The 22,353-nt window shown below is 50.5% G+C and overlaps 1 protein-coding gene across 2 annotated transcripts in view; it reads left to right on the top strand.

The window, feature by feature from the left end:
• GTF3C1 (general transcription factor IIIC subunit 1) overlaps positions 1–22,353 on the top strand; it is an 85,447-nt gene that overhangs the window by 50,997 nt on the left and 12,097 nt on the right. For both annotated transcript variants that reach the window (XM_087417178.1, XM_004439515.3), the window contains exons 24-32: positions 1,667–1,824; positions 3,756–3,898; positions 6,033–6,114; positions 8,190–8,302; positions 10,580–10,642; positions 11,390–11,483; positions 17,690–17,862; positions 19,923–20,210; positions 20,976–21,235. In XM_087417178.1, the coding sequence (XP_087273304.1) occupies positions 1,667–1,824; positions 3,756–3,898; positions 6,033–6,114; positions 8,190–8,302; positions 10,580–10,642; positions 11,390–11,483; positions 17,690–17,862; positions 19,923–20,210; positions 20,976–21,235 (1,374 nt within the window). The remainder of the gene's footprint in view (positions 1–1,666; positions 1,825–3,755; positions 3,899–6,032; positions 6,115–8,189; positions 8,303–10,579; positions 10,643–11,389; positions 11,484–17,689; positions 17,863–19,922; positions 20,211–20,975; positions 21,236–22,353) is intronic.

Raw genomic sequence — 22,353 nt, 5'->3', positions numbered from 1 at the left:
TCTGTTATTTTTTTGGTTTACGTTTTAACATCTGCGTTTATGCTAATCAGGCCCAAGTTCAAAGTTATGTTGTATTTTTAAATTAGAGGAAAGACGGGAGTCATTTAAGCCTACAGAATCTCTTCAGATCTCATGAACCCCTCATGTGTGGTGCCTGTTAGATTGCCATTTTGGCTTCTTCATCTGGGTAGTATTTATAGTGAAGGAGTGCAGTGAGGAGACCAGTGTCTGTGTTTTAAACCACTTTTATATCCCCTAAGTGGTCTGTGTGTTTTAACCACGATCTGACAGCTACAGCTATTTCAGATGAAGACAGAATGTTTCAACAGGAACCTGTTTTCTTTTTCTTTTTCTTTTTTTTTTTTTTTTGTGAGGGAGATCAGCCCTGAGCTAATATCCATGCCAATCCTCCTCTTTTTGCTGAGGAAGACAGGCCCTGGGCTAACATCTGTGCCCATCTTCCTCCACTTTAAATGGGACGCCGCCACAGCATGGCCTGACAAGCGGTACACCAGTGCGCGCCCGGGATCCAAACCCGGGCTGCCAGCAGCAGAGTGCGAGCACTTAACCGCTACGCCACGGGGCCGGCCCTGGAACCTGTTTTCAGTGGTTCCCTTGGCTGGTGTTCACAACAGATAGCCTTGCGTCATTGGAAGGGCCCCTCAGTGTAGCCCATCCAGATATGTATAAGATCAGTTGGCTCACAAAGACCTGAATTCATTACAAGGTGAAATATGGTGATGGTGCCACCTGGAATCCCAGTGTTCTTGCTCTACTCTTCTTCTGCCTTAATTTGGGAGAAACTCGCTAAGCAGACAGTCTTCTGGAATTGGCAATAGCATATGGTGCCACCTTGTGAAACTGCCATCAGTAGCTCACCTGAGGGGAGGAGACCTCGGAAAACCCGGTGGTTAAGAGCTCAGGGTTCATATCCTGAGTCTGCTGCTTTCTAGGCTGAGTGACTTTTGGCAAGGTGCTCTATCTCGCCGTGTTTCAGATTCCTCAACTACAAAATGGGGATGATAACTGTATCCTTCTCATAGAGTTGTTGCAAAGTATTATTTTAATTATGAGATAATACATGTAAAAAGCTTAAACCAGTGCTTGGCACATAGTAAATATTCCATAATGTTAGCGACTGTTTATTTAGTAGCTACTTTGTACCAGGCACTGCACGAGGTGTTTTATACCCAGTCTCATTCAATCCTCAAGGCAGCCCTGTAGGATGGGCCTTGTTGTCCCCACGCTGCCCCAGAGTTTGCACAATGTCTCTGAGGTCACAGAGCAGGGGAATGGTGGGGGCCCGCTCATTTGCAAACGTGCCCTGAGCACTCTCCATAAGCTTCTGTGCAAGGCACCTTCAAAGGGCTGAGCGCCACCGTGGGAAGGATCGAAGATTGGCAGACAGCTAACAAGAGACTGCATTCAGGCTGCTCAGGCTGTCACCATGAAATGTGACCAAAGAGAAATGATGAAAGCGGTAAAAAAAATCCGTCAGGAAGGGCTGAGTCTGTGGTTAGTTCACATGGTTTCCAACACAATGAGATTCTGATAACTGATCCCCTTGGTCACATCTAACAGCGGGGTGGGGACCCTTCCCCTCTTCAGAGTGACACCTCCACACCAGTTGTTAGAGGCGCCCTTTCCTCTCCCCCGGTGTTCTTAGAAGAGCTCCCAGAAGAGAAAAGCAAAAAGCTGCGTTACCACGACGAGGCCGACCAGAGCGCCCTGCAGAGGATGACCCGGCTGCGCGTCACCTGGTCCATGCAGGAGGACGGGCTGCTCATTCTCTGCCGCATTGCCAGCAACGTCCTCAACACCAAGGTATTCGGCCCACCGGGCCCCTGCTCCTCCCCAGCCTCCAGCCAGCAGATCGGCTTGTCCCTCTCGGGGGAGCTCTTTCCCGTCCCACCTGCACAGGGAGGCTCATCTCACTTCCTAGGCATTTCCCAGGACCCTACAAATTAATGCCACTCCCGTTTTTGTATATTTCTTTCCAGCCTTCAGCTACGACATTTCAAGCTTTGCCAGCTGCAGGCAAAAGAGCTCAGAGCATTCTCTCTCTTCACCAGGAATCTAACCCTTTCCTGTTCCCCCCTCCCCTCATCTGCCTGAAAAACTCCTATTTATCTTTCAGTAACTGCATATTGTCTCTGGAAAGGCTTCATTGATCCTGCCAAATGGAAGTAATTACTGTGTTCTCTCTCCGTCCCTTGGACATAAACTTTTCATGCTGCTTCTGTTGCTTCTGGCACCTCTTGGCCCACTGGAGTGGCTGCTCCTCAAGGCAGAGACTCTTGTTTGTTTTCATAGCTGCAGCCCCTAGCATGGTGCCTGCCACACAATGGTCACACAGTCAGTATTCACTGAATCAGTGTGGAACGGTGACATGGCCTTGGCCTGGCTCCCCAGCTTTCTCATGGTTCTCTCCCCTGCCTTCTGCGCCACACGTCCCCGTACTCATGTGTCTTCCCGGCCTGTGTCTCTGGATCCCCAGCAAGCGGGGAGGGACTTGCTTCCTGTCTAGCAAACTCTTCCCCTTTCCTCTGATGTCACTGCCTCCAAGAAGGCTCCACAGCCCAAGCCAGAGTTCATCTCCTCACCACGTTCCCAAAGCAGCTTCACTGACTCCTAGTCTGTCTGTTCTCACACATTGTGCTGTTCTCATCGTCTCAGTTTGCAGCAAGGCATGAGGAGAGCAATCCAGGTGGGCAAGTGTCCGGTCACACTGGTTCACAGAAGCCCCCAGGAGAATGAGCTCTGCCATCGTGCAGTCCAGGGCCCCTGCCAGGTGGTGATACCCCAAGTAGAGTCGGTGAGGCAGCTTCCTAAGAGCCCCATTTGTGTTTCCTGTTCTCAACCATACCAGCCACGAGAAACTGACTTAGAGGTCCTGAGCCCCGGATGCTCTTTGCCTGCAGGCTCATTGGATGCCTTTTCTTGACCATTTTCCCGGATTCCCTCACCCCTCCACTCCCTCCTAAATTCCAACCCAGTCCGTTCTCCAGAGAAGAACCTGAAGGTGATGTGTTGCCGTCCCCGATTTCCATTCCCTGCCTCTACAATGGCTTTTTCATCACAACATGGTGGGAGGAGTGTGCCTCCCTTCACCCATCCTTGATGTAGCTGGAGAAGCCAGGAGAGTCCCGCACGGGTCAGGGTCAGCAGAGCCTCCACTCCTCACGTGAACTTACACCATATTCTTGGGCCACCTCGTTCTGGGGCTATAAGAAAATAATCTTGTCATCAAGCCCCTTCCTTATCTCCACTCTGCCTTCCTGTGTGTGTTGACTGTGACGTTCTCCTGAGTCTGCTAATGTAGTGCATTCTGTTTCCATTAGTAGGACCTACAGGGACAGTACACAGAATGTTTCTGAGCACACATAAAATAATGAAGCCTGTAAAACCCTCTAACTGAACACATCTTATATTCTCGTAATCTACCCTATCATATTGCCCTTCCAGTCCGTAGTCCCCGACACCCTCTGAGCACCTCCATGACTTGTCAAAAGGCACTCTTTTCCCATGGGACTTAGAGGATTTGCCTTATTCTTCTCTGCCCAGCACCTCACTCAGTGCCAGGCACATGGTCAGTGCCCAGTAAATGTGATGGAGTACATGTGTAAGGTGACAGTTTTGAGTATCTTTGAGGAAAGAGGCTCCACAGGGTGTCTTTTCCCCACTCCTTTATGTTAATGACCCATAAGGTGGGCTCTGAGGATACTGATTGTCCGTCTTGGCTCTGTTTGATCCAGGTGAAGGGCCCATTTGTCCCCTGGCAGGTCGTGCGGGACATTTTGCACGCAACCTTTGAAGAGTCTTTGGATAAAACATCGCATTCGGTTGGACGAAGATCTCGCTACATAGTCAAAAACCCACAAGCCTATCTGAACTATAAGTAAGCTTTGTTTGAACTTTCGTGACTCCAGGACAAGGTGGTTGCGTGCTCCTCGTTCATTCTTCGCTCTTCTTTCACCCCGTTTACTTAGGAGCCCAGCGTAAATCCAGAGAGGGCACTCTGAGTCGCCCAGTGGCACACCCACAGTCCGTCCAAGTGCTGGAGTTTGGTAGTCAGATTGTCCTTGGTTTTTGGAGGGCTGGGCCTGATTCCGGCACTTTCACACGCAGGGTATTGTTTGGACTTGAGAACAGCCTTGTGAAGTAGATGCTATTATCCTTTGTTACAGATAAAGAAACGGAGGCTAAACGGGTTAGATGACTTACTGGATGTCACATCTGTAGCATGTGGTGAGGCAGAGGCATCTGCTGAGTGTCACTATTGTGTTTAGCCCTCCAGAGCAGCTCTTGATCTCTGTGTCGGTGGCCTGTCACATAGGTCCCTCCAGGAAGAAGCTAGACAGGACCGCAGTCATTGGACCAAGCGCACTCAGCCGTGTCCTCAGCAGAGCTGGGTGTTCCCTACGTTTTTCCTGACCACGGCCTGGTTTGTGTGGGATGGCAGCTGGCTGGGAGTCGCAGAGCATCCCCTTGTGGTTTGCCTGTTGCCAGCGAGGCTGCTCCACTCCCCTCCTTCTCGCAGGGCTAGGACATAAAGCCATTGTCAGCCTCGTCAGGCTCCTACAACTCCTCCACAGGCTTGGGCTTGAGTGGGGAGGACCAGAGAGCATCCAAATGGTGTAGGGAGGTGCCCAGGTGTAGCTGCCAGCATAAGAGTGGGCCCGGGAGGGGACACATGGCAGGGTCGGGAAGAACCACCTCCACCAACTGATCGTTCACGCCATGGGTCCGTAGGAGAGGTTGTCTCCGGGTGGATTCTGAGCCTTGGGCTGCTGCTGTCAGCCAGACTGTAGAGAGAAATCGGCCCAGCCTTGGATTGTGGAGGAAACTGGACTCTAGCCAAAGTTTGTCAACCTGGGCACTATGGACATCTGGGGCCGGATAATTCTTTGTAGTGGGGGCTGTCCTGTGTGCTGTAGGATGTTTAACCAGTAGCACACTCCGCCCTCGTTGTGACAATCAAAAATGTCTTCAGAAGTCCCCTGGGGGGCCCAGTCACCCCAGTTGAGAACCACTGGGTTACACATACCAAGGGGCCTTCCTGTGTGAAGCCACTTTCCCCTGTGCATAGAATCTTAGACTTTTCTGTCTGAAAGGGCTATGATTACCTAGTCCAAACTCCTTTTTCAGAGTGGAAACAGGCCAGAAAGAGGCCACGAGTTGGTCAAGGTGACAGTGAGTTGGCAGTAAAGTGAGATCTGGAAGCTGGGCTTCCTGGCCCTGCCTGATGCTCCTCCTCTTGTCCCGCAGCAGCCAGGGAGGGGAACATGGGGCTGCGGGGTTAACAGGCCGGGGGCTCCATCTTCGTGCGGTTCAGAGCTGTGGGACCTGGAACAGGGCATCTGTCCCCTCGGAGGCTGTTTCCTCACCTGTAAACAGGATGCTAATACCTATAATAACCACACCTGCCTCGGCCCTCGGCACATGTGTGGCCTCAGGGTCCCCTTCTTCTCACCAAGCTACAAAATGGAATGACAGTCTCTACCTTGCAAGATCTTTCTGCAGGGTGAAGTGCCCAGCTCCTAGGAGCCCAGCAAACACTTGTCTTTCCCTGTGTGTCCTTTTGGCCAGGTCAGCCTCTCCTTATGTCATAGAGAAATGAGGAGTTGTGGAGTGGACAAACAGTGCTTTGGAGGAGATTAGAGCTCTCAGTAATAATAAACACCAGTGCCTAGATAATATTTAAACTTACAGTCTACTTTCACATAGGTCGTCTTGTTTGGTCCTGACCAAATCTCTGTGAGGGGCAGGTGGGCGTTACTGTTGTCAGTTTACACGTGGAGGACAGAAGCTCAGAGAAGCCAGCATGTAAAGTGTGAGCAGTGACAGGCCTGGCTTGGATCAGGTTCACTGACCCCAAATCCTTCATTTTTAAAAGCTATACCCAACAGGTATATAAGTAAATCCTACCTCAGGGTTAGGCAAAGCCGGAAGTGTTAGAACAGAAACCTTCTGATGGTTCTGAACGAGACATCATTACAATTCCCAGCCTTTCTTTTGGTCTCTCTCTGCAGGGTCTGCCTAGCCGAGGTGTACCAAGATAAGGCACTTGTTGGAGATTTCATGAGTCGAAAATGTGACTATGACAACCCGAAGGTAGGCCCCGTGCAATTGTTGAGTTCAGCCTGCTCTGAAGGCAGGGGTTTCTAGGTTCTAGTCTGGTCCCCTGGGTCCCATGGTGCCTCTGCCAGCCTCACAAACATGGACTTTTCTTCCTGCTCTTTCGGGAAATCAACTTATCGGTTCTGTGGCTCCCACATCAGTTTTTAAAGACGAGTAGAATTTGCAGTGCTGCTGTGCCTTGGGCCTATTTTGTTAAGAAAATAGGGTAGCTCTTCAGAAGTTACAGACAACTAGACTTCCTGGAAAGCTTATGGATAGGGTACGTGTTTTCTCTGAGTCTTCTGTCCCGGGGGGGCTGGGACGGTAACTGACAAGGAAGAAAGCTGTCTTTCAGACCCAGACTTCTCTTCCCTTTGGCTCAGAGTCCACTCGTCCCTTGCCGTTGAGCTAACACTGGTGTGCACTGTGTGTGTCGGGACTTGCAGCAGGCGAGGCCAATCAAAGTGGAGATCCAGCCCTTCCCTCCGGGAGCCGTGGGCGGAGGGATGGGCAGAGAAGTAAATGGGCACCTCAGAACAGCACGGTCACCCTGAGAGGAAAGTGTAGGCCCACGGAGGTCACCAAGGGAAAGCAGGAGTGCTTTTGATGCAAGTGACAGAAAAACAACTTAACAGGGGCTTAAGGCTTCCATTTCCCACATGCCAAGCAGCCTGGAGCTAGGCAGTCCCAGGCAATTGCAGCAGAGCAGAGCTGTCATCAAGGACCCAGGTTCATACCGTCACTTCACTCCCAGTCCCTGGTGGTCACCTGTCCATCCTCATGCCAGTCACCTCATGGTTGCCAGTTGCCTGCTGGAGCTCAGGTCTTCACAGCAGAATCCCAGGGCAGGAAGAAGTGGGGAGAGGGGCTCCACTGGGCCCACCGGGCCCTTGTATCAGAGAGGAAACAGCCTTTCCTAGAAGCCCCTGAGCTTGCCGTCATCAGCTTAGACCCGACCTGACTCATCCTGGGGGGCTGGGCCTGCTTCCCCCAAACCAAGTCGGGGCTGGCTCTGCTACTAAGAAAGAGCAGGATGAAGAAAGTGGGCGACCCACAGCATCTACTTCTTTTTTTTTTTTTTAAAGATTTTATTTATTCAGTTTTTCCCCCCAAAGCCCCAGTAGACAGTTGTATGTCATAGGTTCACATCCCTCTAGTTGCCGTACGTGGGACTCGGCCTCACGTTGGACGGAGAAGCGGTGCCTCAGGGCGCCCCCGGGATCCGAACCCGGGCCGCCAGCATCAGAGCACGCGCACTCAACCGCCAAGCCACGGAGCCGGCCCCCACAGCATCTACTTCTGAGGGCTTTTCAAAGGTGTCGGCACTGAACCCAGACTCAGAGATGAGGCACCAGCTGAGGCCAAGGCAGTGAAAGAAGGGAAGGTGGCCTGTGGGCGCAGTAATGGGCAGCTGTAGTGAGGTGCAGCAGAGGAGGAGCGAGAATTCTGTGTTGGACCCCAGGTGACATGGTCGGTTTGCTGGCCACACTGTGGAGGGTGAATTGCAGGTGTGAGACTGGAGGCAGTGGGGAAGTGAGGAGGCTGCGCTGCGATCTGAGTCTGGACTGGGAGGGTCGCAGTGCGGGTGTAGACGAGGGGGAGGATTTGGGGTCCACGGTTGAGTGTGGCCGTGCAGGAGAAGAAGGAGGGGGACTCACAGGGTGAGCCAGGGAGGAGCAGACCTGGGAGGAGGGAGGTGATGGGAGCCCAGGCCTGCTGACTGGAGGCGTGCGGTGGGCATTCTGGGGCCTGTGTGGGACATGTTTGTGTCTCCCCCCGGGGCTCTGGAGAGAGAGCTGGCGGTACAGGTGTGAGGGCCGTCGGCGTATGGGTGCCTGCTTGGCAGCAGGTGCTCCAAATCCCTGAGCAGAGCGGTGAGCGTATGTCTCCTTCCCGGATGGACTTGGTGGGCTGCAGAGACAGGAAGGCAGAGGAGTTGGCACTTCTCAGTCAGGTCCTGGGAGCTCGCTGCCCCGGGAGCTGGTTACAAGACGTGTCTTGATGTTTCTTAGCGATACCTCCCTTCGGGGAAAGAAAGAGCTTAACATCTCATTCTCTCATGTTAAAAGGTTTGCGCCAACGAGTTTAAAGAATTTGTGGAGAAGCTTAAAGAGAAGTTCAGTTCAGCCCTAAGGAATCCGAACCTTGAAATCCCAGACACACTCCAGGAGCTGTTTGCCAAGTAAGGTTTTTCTGGGAAGGTTCTGTGTGGTCCTTGCGTGACAAGAGGAAAAGTCTGCCCTGGTCAGCAGTTCCACTTGGCCTTGCAGCTAACCCTGCTGTCCCTCCTGACTCTGGTCCACCTCATCTCCTCTCACGGCAGCTTGAAAATGGGGAGGCCACTGCCATCCCCATACCCACCAGGCACTCGTGTTCACTCTCCCATTGGGCCCTGCTGCTGACTTAGTTCAGGCTTTCTCAGGTGGCTGGTGTGCTTTTGCCAAGATTGCTCATTTGACATATGAGGAAGCTCCAAGATATAAGGAACTTGCCCAAGGTCACGGTGCTTGTGGACAGCAGGCCACGATTTGAACGTAGGTGGGTCTGACTCCAGAGCCCTAGCTCTTTCCAACTCAGCCACTCGATGTCTTGAAGAATGTACATGGGTTTGAGCACAGAATTTGTAAAATTTTAAAATCTTGATTTCTGTAAGCCAGGCCTATTTCCTCTGCTTAATCTAAACGTGAAACCCTTCTCTTCACCATCCTCATCAAAAAGTCATTCTATGGACAACATGGATGGGCATCGAGGGTATTATGCAAAGTGAAATAAGTCAGAAGGAGAAGGTCAAATACCATATGATCTCACTCATTAAGTAGTAGATAATAACAACAACAAACACACACATAGAGACAGAGATTGGATTGGTGGTTACCAGAGGGGAAGAGGGGCGGGAGGAGGGCGAAAGAGAGATAATTAGGCACATGTATGTGGTGATGGATTGTAGTTAGTATTTGGGTGGTGAACATGAGAACATGATGTAATCCATGCAGAAACAGAAGTATAATGATGTACACCTGAAATTTATACAATGTTATAAACCAATGTTACCACAATAAACAAACAAACAAACAAACAGTCCCTCTAGCCACTGTATTTCTGAATTCTTCCTAATGACGTTCATCGATTAGTTTCTATCTGTGACCTCTGCAGTACCTTTGCAGTTAGCCCTCTGTGTTTTAGTTGATCTCATTCTTTCATTCATCCAACAAATAATTTGTGTAGTGCCCGCTGTGCCAGGCCTGAGGAGCAATTTGAAGTCATTTTCAGATCTGACACTCTTTAGCTATTTTTTGGGTTTTGGTTTTGCAGTAAACTGTTCCTCAGAATTCCCAAATGGCATGGTTTACATTCAGTCTTAAAAATGTTTCAAAGGTCCGGTTTACCTGTCTGTAATTTACATCCGCACATATTTTCAGTTAAGTTCTGGGGCAACTTTTTTTTTTTTTTTTTTTTTTTATAATTTTATTTATTTGTTTTTTTCCCCAAAGCCCCAGTAGATAGTTGTATGTCATAGCTGCACATCCTTCTAGTTGCTGTATGTGGGACGCGGCCTCAGCATGGCTGGAGAAGCGGTGCGTCAGTGTGCGCCCGGGATCCGAACCCGGGCCGCCAGCAGTGGAGCGCGTGCACTTAACCGCTAAGCCATGGGGCCGGCCCTGGGGCAACTTTTAGTTTTAAAAGAAGACAGTTAAAATATTTTTAGAGGAGAGTTCATGAGCCATTTAGAAGGAAGAAAAAAATTTCAGTTGTAACAGTTTAAATTTGATTTTGAGCATTCTGGCAAGCCAGGCAAAAAAGAAAATGTTTCCAAATATTTCCTTGTTTACTAAAAATAGTTCACATGTTTCTCTGAAAAGGTACTTTTTTTTGAATTTACTATTGCAAAGATGAATTTTGTCTTTAGTTTTATAGAAACCAAAGCAATGTCTTACAAATAAATGGCCGTGTTTTTTAAAAAGTCAGTTCTACGATTTATTCTTGTATTTATTTGCTTGTTATGAGCACAATAAAACAGCATTACATGAAGCTCAGAGAAAAAGATGGGGCAGTAATCTGCAATCCCAACACCTAACACAGCTACTCCCTTTTGGGGGTTTTCCTCCAGTTTTCTTTCTTGTGCTTGTTTTTAGTCATAATGAGCCCACAATTTTATGTCCTCCCCCCTTAACAGTTAACAGTAGCTCCCTGCCAGTTACCATGTTTCCCTGTTGCTTCATAAGTGTCCAGTAAAGGAACATTTTCTCATTTTTTCAACCCTCATTTTTTTTTAACATATGCATTTGATGGGCAGAATATGGTATTTTCTCATTTTAATTTACATGAACATGTTTGAATTTTTAGTGAGTTAACATTTTTTTCAACATTTTAGCCCGTAAATGGCATCTTGGGCAAGCAGCAGCTTGGTTAGTGAAGGTCTACCTTGTTGCACTGACATGCTCTTCTGTTTCTTCTATAGATACCGAGTTTTGGCGATTGGAGACGAAAAAGATCACCTCAGGAAAGAGGATGAACTTAGTAGGCAAGTACTGACATACGGGGTGTGCTTTCCTCAGCTGCTTAATTGAGTTGCCTGCAGCCTAGCACAGGGGTCATCTGGGGCCACATCTAGCCTGCCACCTGATTTTGTAAATAAAGTTTTATTGGAACACAGCCATGTCCCTTCTGTGTCTTACCTCTGCTGCCCTCTTGCTGTAACGTCAGAGTTGAGTGGTTGCCGCAGAGACCATATAGCCCATGAAGACTAAATTATTTATTGTCTGGCCCTTTACGGGAAAAGTCTGCTGGCCCCTAACCTTGCATACCACTGGCGGAGCCTTAAGGTGGTGGAGAGGGTTGGAACTCAGCCCATGAGCTTTGTTAGCAGAACTCTGGTTAGAAAGCTCAGCTTTTTTTTTTCCATCTTGGATAATCAATACTCAGTTTGATTTTAGCTCTATTTCAGTGAGAAGCCGATTCTCTTTGAAGAAAGACTTGTTTAAAATTGGATGAAAAGAAAATAAAAGCACTAACCACATTTGTCAGTTGTTATGAAAACTTGTTTCCAGGTTTTGACACCCTTACCCACTAGACTGTAACTATTTTCCTACAAAAACTGACCAGTTAAAAAACGTCGTTTATTTTGTTTTGGTGTATGAATAGTTTTGGCACTCATGGCACTGTCGTGAGACTGATAACTTTGTTTTAAGGAGAACTGAACCTACCCAAGATGCGCGGCGGCCTGCAGCCCGTGGCCTCATGTTGCTCTCCCCCACCCCCTCTCTTCCAGCGTGGACGACGTCCACTTTCTCGTGCTCCAGAACCTGATGCAGAGCACGCTGGCCCTCTCGGACCGTCAGATGAAGTCCTGCCAGTCGTTTCAGGTGGGTGTCAGAGACCCAGCGTCAGCTTCGCGGTCGCGCTGCGGGACTTGGGGCCCTTCAGAGCCCGGTGCTGTGTGAGGTTTTGCTCATCTCTTCTCAGCTGTGGAGTGTCAGGGGGCCCTCACTCCTTTCATCTTTGAAGTGTGGGTGCAAGGTCCAGGGCCCTCCAAAATCCCTCCCAGTGCTGAGGTTCTGAGGCTCATGTTTAAGACAGAAAATGAGGCAGAAGAGGAACTGAGACGTGACAGAAGAACTGAGACTGTATTGAGCTATACAGCAGAACTTTTCAAGTTCTAACTTACAAGTATCAAAGTGTTCTGATTGTTAGGGATCACCACATGGAAAGCTGCCTTCTGCAGGCAATGAGTCTTATCTATCTCCTGAGAACTGATTAGAACTATAATGCTGCTCTGTTGTGGTTGAATGAGGATGAAACGGGAAGGCAAATCTCGTTTAATTCTACCTTGAGCCTGAGAAGGGGGTGGTATTAATACTCTTACAAATATGGAAACTTGAGGTTCAAAGAAATGATAAAACATGTGCCCAAGATCACGCAGCTCATTCATCAAACCTGAGTCCATGTGGCTCCAAGGCCCCAGCAGGGAAGTCCTAAGAGGGACCTGCTCCCTGCTCCCCAAGCCAGGGCTTCCCTCATTTTTCTTTTTTTTTTTTTTTTTTGTGAGGAAGATCAGCTCTGAGCTAACATCCATGCTAATCCTCCTCTTTTTTGCTGAGGAAGACCGGCTCTGAGCTAACATCTATTGCCAATCCTCCTCCATTTTTTTTACCAGCCCAGAGCCCCAGTAGATAGTTGTATGTCATAGTTGCACGTGCTTCTAGTTGCTGTATGTGGGACATGGCCTCAGCATGGCCGGAGAAGCGGTGCATCGGTGTGCACCCGGGATCTGAACCCGGGCCGCCAGTAGTGGAGCACGTGCACTTAACCGCTAAGCCACGGGGCCAGCCCCCTCGTTTTTAGTATAAAATCACACAAGTGTATTCCAAGTAGAACCTGTCTGCTTTTCTGTTTAATCTGTAAACCTAAAACTTAGCTCCCATGGCTTACATTGCCAAATCAACCCAGTTTGGAACCTAAGAAAAAAAAAATTAAACAATGGCTGGTGTTATTTCTAATCCCACTGGTCTGTTTACTTGTGATGCCTGGGAGTCAGCTAGAGAGCTCTTTAGCACGTGGATGCCAGGCCCCGCCCCCAGAGATTGCAGTCAAGAATAGAGGGCCTGGGACCCTGACGAGTGCGTGCTGCCCATCCCCAGGGTTCTGATGAAGGCTCCATGGACCACCTTGGGGAAACAATGGTGTAGACTCAGCTTGGGTATGACAAATATTTCCTAGGCGGGTACTTGTTACTTTGGCCACAGGGGAGTTGAGGGGGGCTGAGGGAAATGGAACTATTTTTTTTTTTTTTTTTTTAAGTTTTATTTTTTATTTTTTGTGAGGAAGATCAGCCCTGAGCTAACATCCAGGCCAAGCCTCCTCTTTTTGCTGAGGAAGACCAGCCCTGAGCTAACATCTGTGCCCATCTTTCTCCACTCTACATCGGACGCTGCCACAGCATGGCCTGACAAGCGGTGCGTCGGTGTGCGCCCGGGATCTGAACCTGGGCTGCCAGCAGCAGAGCGCACGCAGTTAACCGCTACGCCACAGGGCTGACCCCGAAATGAAACTATTTAAGGATAACAAGTGGCCAGGTTTAAACATAGTGCTTCAGAGCATCGCCTTAGGCCAAGTGGTTTTGCAGCAGTGGCCAGGCCTCTGCAAACCCAAGACTGAGTGTTAACTCTATCACTTTTTAAAAATTTTTTTTATTGAGGTCACATTGGTTTATAACATTATATAAATTTCAGCTGTACATCATTGTTTTTTGACTTCTGTATAGACTGCATCATGTTCACCACCAAAAGTCTAGTTGCCACCTGTCACCATACAGATGTGCTCCTTCACCCCTTTTACCCTCCCTCAGCCCCTTTCTCCTCTGGTAACTACCAGTCTGTTCTCTGTATCTATGTGTTTGTTTCTCTTCCACCTATGAGTGAAGTCATGCGGAAATTGTCTTTCTCCATCTGACTTATTTCACTTAGAATAATTTCCTCAAGGTCCATCCATGCTGTCACAAATGACAAGATTTCATCTTTTTTTTATGGCTGAGTAGTATTCCATTGTGTGTGTGTGTATGTGTGTGTGTGTGTACCACAGCTTCTTTATCCACTCATCCACTGATGGGCACGTAGGTGGCTTCCACATCTTGGCTATTGTGAATATGCTGCAATGAACATAGAGGTATAAAATCAACATACAAAAATCAATTGTGTTTCTATACACCAACAACAAACTATCAAAAAGAGAAATCAAGAATACAATCCCATTTACAATGGCAACAAAAAGAATAAAATACCTAGGAGTAAATTTAACCAAGGAGGTGAAAGACCTGTACACTGAAAACTATAAGACATTATTGAAAGAAATTGAAGAAGACATGAAGAAATGGAAAGATACTCTGTGCTCATGGATTGGAAGAATTAACATAGTTAAAATGTCCATACTACCTAAAGCAATCTACAGATTCAGTGCAATCCCAATCAGAATCCCAAAGACATTTTTCACATAAATAGAACAAAGAGTCCTAAAATTTATGGAACAATGAAAGACTCCAAATAGCCAAAGCAATCCTGAGTAAAAAGAACAAATCTGGGGGCCAGCCCAGTGGCATAGTGGTTAAGTTCACATGCCCTGCTTCAGCTGCCTGGGGTTCGCGGGTTTGGATCTTGGGTGTGGACCTACGCACCACTTATTGAGCCATGCTGTGGCGGTGTCCCGTATAAAGTAGAGGAAGATGGGCACGGATGTTAGCCTAGGGCCAGTCTTCCTCACAGATGTTAGCTCAGGCCTAATCTTACTCAAAAAAAAAGAACAAATCTGGAGGTATCATACTCCCTGATTTCAAAATATACTACAAAGCTATAGTAATCAAAACAGCTAGGTACTGGCAGGAAAACACACACAGATCCATGGAACAGAATCGAGAGCCCAGAAATAAAACCACACGTCTATGGACAGCTAATCTTCAACAAAGAAGCCAGGAACATACAATGGGGAAAGTCTCTTCAATAAATGGTGCTGGGAAAACTGGACAGCCACATGCAAAAGAATGAAAGTAGACCACATGTCTTGTTTTAGTCCATCACCATGAGGTGCATTGTGTCAGAGAGTCCCGTCATCCGTTCTTGATATACCTTTGCCATGTAGCACTTTAACCCGCTGACTCACTTCAAGTGTATGCCTTTCAGAGAGGGAGGCTGGTCACAGTGCCATGCCCCCTCTGCCACCCCGGCAGTTTACAGATGAAGAGTAAAGCCTTGTCTGAGCCTGAACAGGCAGAGAACAAGGGTAGTCGGGCAGAAGTCCCGAATAGCCAGCTCACAGTCTGACTACTGGATGTTTGGTTGGGCCCACGCTTGTTTAAAAAGAAAAAAAAAACTTTAATTTACTCCCAACATTGCACATAAAAATTTAAATTTTCAACTTTCTACGTGGCTGTAGAGTAGACCTTTCAGCTCTCCTGCCCAGCAGGGGTTAGAGCTGGACAGGACCTCAGGGGTCAGTTCAACCACCCATCACACGAGGAATCCCAGGCCCAAAGTTAATGACAAAAGCCAGGTCCCTGCATCGCAGCCGGGGCCTTGTCCCCTGCCTCATGCCACTGCTTTTCCTTCAGCTCCATTTCCACGTGGCGTCCAGGCTCTGGTGGATGGTGCCACAGGGCTCATCACTCTCCCTGTCCCCTAGGGGAGTGGGAAGTTGCGTGCAGCAAGGCCACCTGGCCCACAGCAGGAAGCAGGGAGCTTCTTCAGTGACTCCCTCCAGTCTGGCAGTGATGACTGGAAGGCCATTAGGGATGAGGTCAGAGGTCATTCAGGACCCCCTAGGCTCCCTTGCAGCCCCAGGCTTCCAAGAAGCACACTGCAGGGAAGTCATGAGCATCCCAGGCGGCCATGGTGCACTGGGTCTGTGACAGCCTAGCCTCTGGGAAATCTGACGGGCTGGACCACGTTCCCCCACTCACTGTGGATGGACTGGGTGCTCCTCTTGCACGTCAGCAGTTGTCTGGGGCTATGTCCATCCTGTAACCGTCTTCACGTGGAGGAGAAGAGCAGGTCACAGAAGGCGTTTCACAAGAAGCTGGATCCCAGCTTCCACTTCCACTTGGGGGGAAGCAATGATGACATACGACTGCTCCCCGCTTCTTTCTGTCTGTGCCATGAGTGTTCCCCTGTCAGGCCTGATAGTCTGTGCCCCCAGGACTGATGTAGAAGTTCTGTCTGGAGAAATCAAGGGTGGTGTGCAGGCCTCGGACCGACGAGACGCAATGTGTGCCCAGACCCCCATCTCCAGCTCTGGGAGAACATGGTGCTGCCCCAGGACCTTGACTGACCACCGCTTTGGCTCGCAGTCCCTCCTGTCCCTCTGCAGTGGCACAGTGGAGGACGAGGCCTTGTTCTCTTCTTGGTCCCACCCCTGCCCAGCAGTGAGGCCTCGGAAGATCACCTAAAATCTGTGAGCCTGTCTCCTCTGTCACTCAGAGGTCCTGGGGTCAGTGTCGCAGAGAACCTTCTAAGCCTAAAATTCTTAGCCCGTGACTGTGGTTTTTGTTGGCCAGTGCTTTTGAGGAGACAGTGTAGCAGAAACTTGCTCAGAGGCTGGCGTATTCTAGACATTCACTAACTGTTGGTTGGTTGGTTGAGCCAACTCTTTTCAGAAAACTGGAGTAACAGAGACCCCTCTGGTCCTGCAGTCCTGTGGGCTGCTCTTCCTCTGGGAAAGGTCCAAATCATGGGCCATGGAGCCGTGGTGGCGTGGCCAGCAGGAGGAGCCTCTGCGGCGGGGCCCCAGACCCACCCTCCACACCTGCTCCAGGCTGGGTACCAGGCTGTACTTACTGTGGCAGCAGTAAAAGTTCTGTTCTCATGGGACTCCCACTCCTGTGGGAGAGATAGACAGCAAATAAACAAATGAGATCATTTCAGGTGGAGACAGTCGCTATGGAGAGAATAAAACAGGATAATGTGTACAGTTGACCGCAGAGGAGTAGGATGGGAAGGATTTGTTTTTTGAGGGGAAATATTTGAGCTGAGAGCTGAATGTTGAGAAGGAGTCAGCCTTGCAAAGATCTGGGGGAGGTGCTTTCCAAGAAATGGGAGTGGCATATGCAGAGGCCGCGAGGAGGTGGGAAGGAAGGCTGTGGCTTTTTCAAGAAAAATGAGAACGGGGCCCGCCCGGTGGCGTAGCCAAGCCATGCTGTGGTGGTGTCCCATATAAAGTGGAGGAAGATGGGCGTGGATGTTAGCCCAGGGCCAGTCTTCCTCAGCAAAAAGAGGAGGATTGGTGACAGATGTTAGCTCAGGGCTGATCTTCCTCACCAAAAAAAAAAGAAAAGAAAAGTGAGAAGGCCAATGAGGCCAGAGCGGGCTGAGCCAGGGGTGCACTTGTAGGAGGCGAGGCCAGTGTGGTGGGCAAGGTACTGCTCACAGGGGTCCTTGTCGGGCATAGTAAGGGCTGAATGTTCTCCCTGTGGAGGGCAGCCATGGGATTTTGAGGTGGGGAAGGAACTTGTGGTATGATTTAGGCATAAGAGGATTACTTTGGCTGCTGTGGCGAATGGTCAAGGGTTGGGGACAGGTGGCAGTGTAGAAGCAGGGAGAGCAGTTAGCTGGAGGCTACGGTGAGAAACGATGGTGGTGTGGACTAGATGGTGGCAGTGTAGACAGCATGAACCAGATGCATTTGGGAACTTAATTTGAAGGAGAGCCAACCAGACATAGTGATGGATTGGGCAAGGGGTTAGAGAGAGAGACGGTGGTACCAGAGATGATTCTGCATTGACTCCTGTTGTCTTCACATCCAAAAAAGAAGGCATGGGGCAGAGCCTTCCTTTCCCTCCAGTTGCCTGTCCTTCCCTGTGGTCTCAGGTGTGATGCGACGGTAGGGGTGAAGGTTGACGGGATTGCTGGCTTCCTCCAGGCTCTCCCCCATCAGACCCCCAGGTGTCTGCTCTGGCCTTCCCGCTCCTCGTCCTGTATCAGTTACTTCCTCCATAGATGATCAGCTGTAGCTTCAGAATCCACACATTCTGGCTGTTTCCCCCAGCCGGCTGGAGAACCTTGCTCACCCACAACTTGCTGTGTTGCAGACTTTCCGCTTGTACCAGGAGTATAAGGACCAGATTCTCGTGAAGGCCTTCATGGAGTACCAGAAAAGGAGCTTGGTCAACCGGCGCCGGGTTAACCACATGCTGGGCCCAAAGAAAAACCGGGCTCTGCCCTTTGTGCCAATGTCCTACCAGTTGTCCCAGACCTACTACAGGTGAGCACCCACCCAGGAGGCCTGGGCCTGGGCTGGGGAAAGGTAGGAACCCCAGGTCAGGGGGTGAGCCAGGCCCGCTCTGCGAAGAGTGGCACACGTGAGTAGAATGAACCAGACATCTGTCATCAGAGAGTGCAAGGCTGGGTCTCCTGTGACCTCGGGTGAGAGGTGCAGCCTTTGGGAACTTGTTTCCTTGTCAACACCTGTCCTTCCTCATGTGGGAATAAGGTTAATGCTTGAGGTGTTCTGCATTGGGGCATTTACCATTTTTGCAGGTAGTTTGTTTCCCTTTTCCTGTCAAATCGGGTAAAATAGGTTTCTTTTTTTCCACCTTTTTTTTTTTTTTTTTTTGAGGAAGATCAGCCCTGAGCTAACATCCATGCTAATCCTGCTCTTTTTTTGCTGACGGAGACCGGCTCTGAGCTAACATCTATTGCCAATCCTCCTCCTTTTTTTTTTTTCTCCCCAAAGCCCCAGTAGATCGTTGTACGTCGTCATAGTTGCACATCCTTCTAGTTGCTGTATGTGGGACGCAGCCTCAGCATGGCTGGAGAAGCGGTGCCTCGGTGGGCGCCCGGGATCTGAACCCGGGCCGCCAGTAGCAGAGCGCGCGCACTTAACCGCTAAGCCATGGGGCCGGCCCTAGGTTTCTAATTTAATAAGTGGTCCAGGGCCGGCCCTATGGCTTGGCGGTTAAGTGCGCGCGCTGCAATGCTGGTGGCCCGGGTTCGGATCCCGGGTGCGCATCGAGGCACCACTTCTCCGTCCATCCTGAGGCCGAGTCCCACATACAGCAACTAGAAGGATGTGCAGCTATGACATACAACTATCTACTGGGGCTTTGGGGGGAAAAAATAAAATAAATAAAATCTTTAAAAAAAAAATAAATAAAAATAAGTGGTCCAGTTAAAAGTGCACCCTCCCCGTTGGGCACCACCTCAGCCTCTAATCCTCTCAGCTCGGAGCTGCAACAAGTGCCTGTCTTGCAGGCTCATGCTCACACACGTCCTTGTGAAGCCGTCACGGATTTTTCAGACTCAGTTTGCAGCACATGGGAGTCTGAGCGTGGTTTGGAATGTTGAGAATCGCCTTCCTGGGGCCACTCGTGAAAGGAACGCCCCTCGCAGCGTGGCCTCACGCCAGCAGCAGGCGTGGCTGGTCTTTGTTGCAAGTCTGACATTTTGTACCACCAGCCTCCTTAACCACACGGAGAAGATCTGTTATAATATCCCCAGGCGTTTCTCCTTGACAGCCCTGGCCGGCTTCCCGTTCTCCATGCTGACCTCTTTACCAGCCCTCAGGCCTGCATGGAGGCTGCATTCAGAAACAGAGATAACAGAATGAGTATTGTTTGGTTTCTCTTATCCATCTCTTTGCCCTTGACTCCGCACACTTGCTCCTTTCCTAAACGCCCATCCCGAGTGACCCTCAGTCTCTTTTGCCTTCCTGGGAAGCGGCTGGTATAGTAAAAAGAGCCCTGGCCTGGGAAGCAGAAGACATGGGTCCAAGTCCAACAAGGCCATTCGACCTCAAGCCACTTCTCTGACTGTGGCATCCTCGCCTGTGAGCCACGCGGGGGAGGTCAGCAGATGAGGAAGACCTTTTGGGTCCCTCTCTCTGACCTCTTGGGTCCCTCTGTCTCTGTTGCTGCAGGGTCCTGGAAAGTTAGACTTTTGGACAGAGGTGAGGGCTTGAGTCTCTGCAGTTGCCTATGGAGACAGTGAGATTGAGCACACACGTCCTCCCATCTCTGTAGGGGTTCAGGGCTGGCTTTGTGTAAAGATTATTATTAAAAAAGGACATTCATCTTCCCCAATTCAGCACCTGTTTATAGTGAGAGCCTGCAAGGCGTAGAGTTAGATAACAAGATCTTGCCTCTGCTTGGGTGAGGGGAAGATGCATACAGTGAGGCTGAAGGGCAGCGCTGTCACGCGGGCTGGAAGGAGACACTGGTGTGTTCAGTTTTGACTGTCGTGGTTTGAGGAGTCCGTAGCCCCTGCAGATGAAGGCTCCTTACACCTGTCCTCAGAAAGGCCCTCACCTTCTCTTTGTCTGTGTAGGATTTTCACATGGCGATTTCCGAGCACCGTCTGCACAGAATCATTCCAGTTCTTCGACAGGATCCGGGCTGCCGGCAAGTTCGACCAGCTTGATAATTTTTCCTTCAAAGACCAGGATAATAATGACTCCCCAAGTGACCTGGTGGCATTTTCTTTGGACGGCCCTGGAGGACACTGTGCAGCCGCCCTGACCCTCTTCTCTTTGGGCCTTATTTCCGTGGATGTCAGGATCCCTGAGCAGATCGTAGTGGTGGACAGTTCAATGGTGGAGAATGAGGTCATTAAGAGGTGAGAGCCATGCGGTCAGCAGCCACTCCCATGTCAGACGCCGAGCACTCTCCTCTGAGTGCAGCTGGGAGTTTCAGACATCATCGTTTCCTCTCAACGGCTGTAATTTCATTTACTCAGTCGTCTCGTCTTTATTCATTCAACAATCACGTGCTGAGTTTCTCGGTGTTGTGTCTGGCACTGTGCGGGCATTTGCTTTACAAAGACAGCAGGGTGTAAGCAGAGCCTTTGGGGAGCTCCCGGGACGGGCCCTCAACATCTGTGAACGAGGGATTCCAGTACCATGTCCAGTACAATTCCTTCCGCTGGTGCCTCCGGTGCTGGGGGAGCAGGGGAGGGAGTGACTTGGCTGTGCCAAAGAGAAGGACGTGGTGCAGTGTGGCAAGGAGGGGTAACCAGAGAAGGTAGGAGTGGCAAACTTCCTTGAGGGCATAGTAGCTGAACTGGGGTTTAGTGGAAGCGTAGGTATTTTTTGGACAGAGACTAGGAAGGGTTTCCAGGCAAAAGGAACAGCCCGTGCAAAGACACAGATATGTGAACAGGTGAGTGTGGTGTATGGAAGGTGGATGAAGGAGATGAATCTGCAGCAGTCCATGCTGACCTTCACAGCCAGGTGCCAGGGGAGTGTCCGTAGTGACCGCAGGCCATGGCTCAGGCCGAATCGCAGAGGGTCCTCTCTGAGGGAGATGGTGTGCACTGGAAGGGGCAGTGGAGCGCAGAGGCTCGGCCTGTGCTCAGTCATCTCAGTCAGTTTTCCTCTCCTAGCCTGGGGAAGGACGGGGCCCTGGAAGAGGACGAGGACGAAGAGGAAGACTTGGACGAAGGCTCAGGGGGCAAGCGCCGGGGCATCGAGGTGAAAGCCCGCCAGGCGTCCCACACCAACTACCTGCTGATGAGGGGCTACTGCGCGCCCGGCATCGTGAGCACCCGCAACCTCAACCCCAACGACAGCATCGTGGTCAACTCCTGCCAGGTCAAGTTCGGGCTCCGCCGCAGCCCCGCGCCCACCAGGCTCGGGCCTGCTGGTGAGTCTGCCCCGCTGCCCTGCGCCCTGACCCTGATGCTCGCCTCCTGCTCTGCAGGCCGAGTGCAGGAGCCACAGCTGGTCGGGGCTAAAACAGAAGCAAGGAAAAACACTCCCCTCCTTGGCAGCCAGCTGGAGGACGCACATCCCCAGGGGCCTCCCGAGTGCCCACTCGCCTGGGGAGCCCCCTGCCGTGCTCGCGCTCCGTGGTCCAGCTTATCGCGGCATCCTTTTCCTGTTCGTCAGTCAGCCGTGCAGTGTTGGCAGGCAGGTGGGGGTGGGTAGGGAAAAGCAGCAGGCCCTCACCGCCCCCACACCCCGCCGGCTCTCCGGGGACAGCCTTTTCATGCCTGTCCCTCCCTAACTGATTTATGCCCTTTTATGACATTTTTAAGTATTATCTTTTGACTTCTTGCTATGAAAGATGAGTATTCAGCTTACATTCATTCTCTCTCACCTCCTTTACTTCCAATTTTTACACTTTTTTTAGTTCTTGTATTGATCACCTTTGAAACTATAACTTCCCTAATGCTCCATTTCCCGTACCTTCCGTTTTAGGCAGTCTCTCCTCCGCTGCATACAATGAGGTCATCAGGCCCCTTCCCTTCCCTGCACTTCTCTTCCTCCATCCCACCCCTTTCCTGCCTCTGTCTGATCACCTCTGTCTTTACAAGTCGAGGTGGATGGCGTGTCCTCGGCTATGACCACCGTTAGTGTTCTGTGCTCTGTCTGGCTCTTGACCCGAGCAAAATGTAGTGATGACCTAAGACTGTGGTCTGAGCAGAGACACCATTACAGGGACCACAGAAGCCAGCCCTGGCCAGTGTAAGCAAAAGCAGGAGTTTGTGGGTGCCTCACAGGGTCTGAGGAGCAGTGAACACGGGAGCGTCAGGAAGGGTGTGCCCGGGGCAGGCCGAGTTGAGGACCTCCCAGAGCTCTGGGGTTACGGTTTTCGGACCCCAGCCCCGCCTCTGAGCCCTTCCCTTTGAGTCTTGAGTGGGAGAATCATACTGGCCCTGGGGAATGCAGCCCAGTTGGCTGCAGTCAGGGGCCCAACCGTGTCCACCCGGAAGGTGACCGCCTGCTGTTTGGGGAGCAGTGAGTTGGCACTGGAGCATG

Source organism: Ceratotherium simum, chromosome 26, assembly GCF_057802395.1.
Source record: "Ceratotherium simum simum isolate JZ-2026a chromosome 26, ASM5780239v1, whole genome shotgun sequence".
NCBI lineage: Eukaryota > Metazoa > Chordata > Mammalia > Perissodactyla > Rhinocerotidae > Ceratotherium > Ceratotherium simum.
This window is presented reverse-complemented; position numbering and strand designations above follow the sequence as displayed.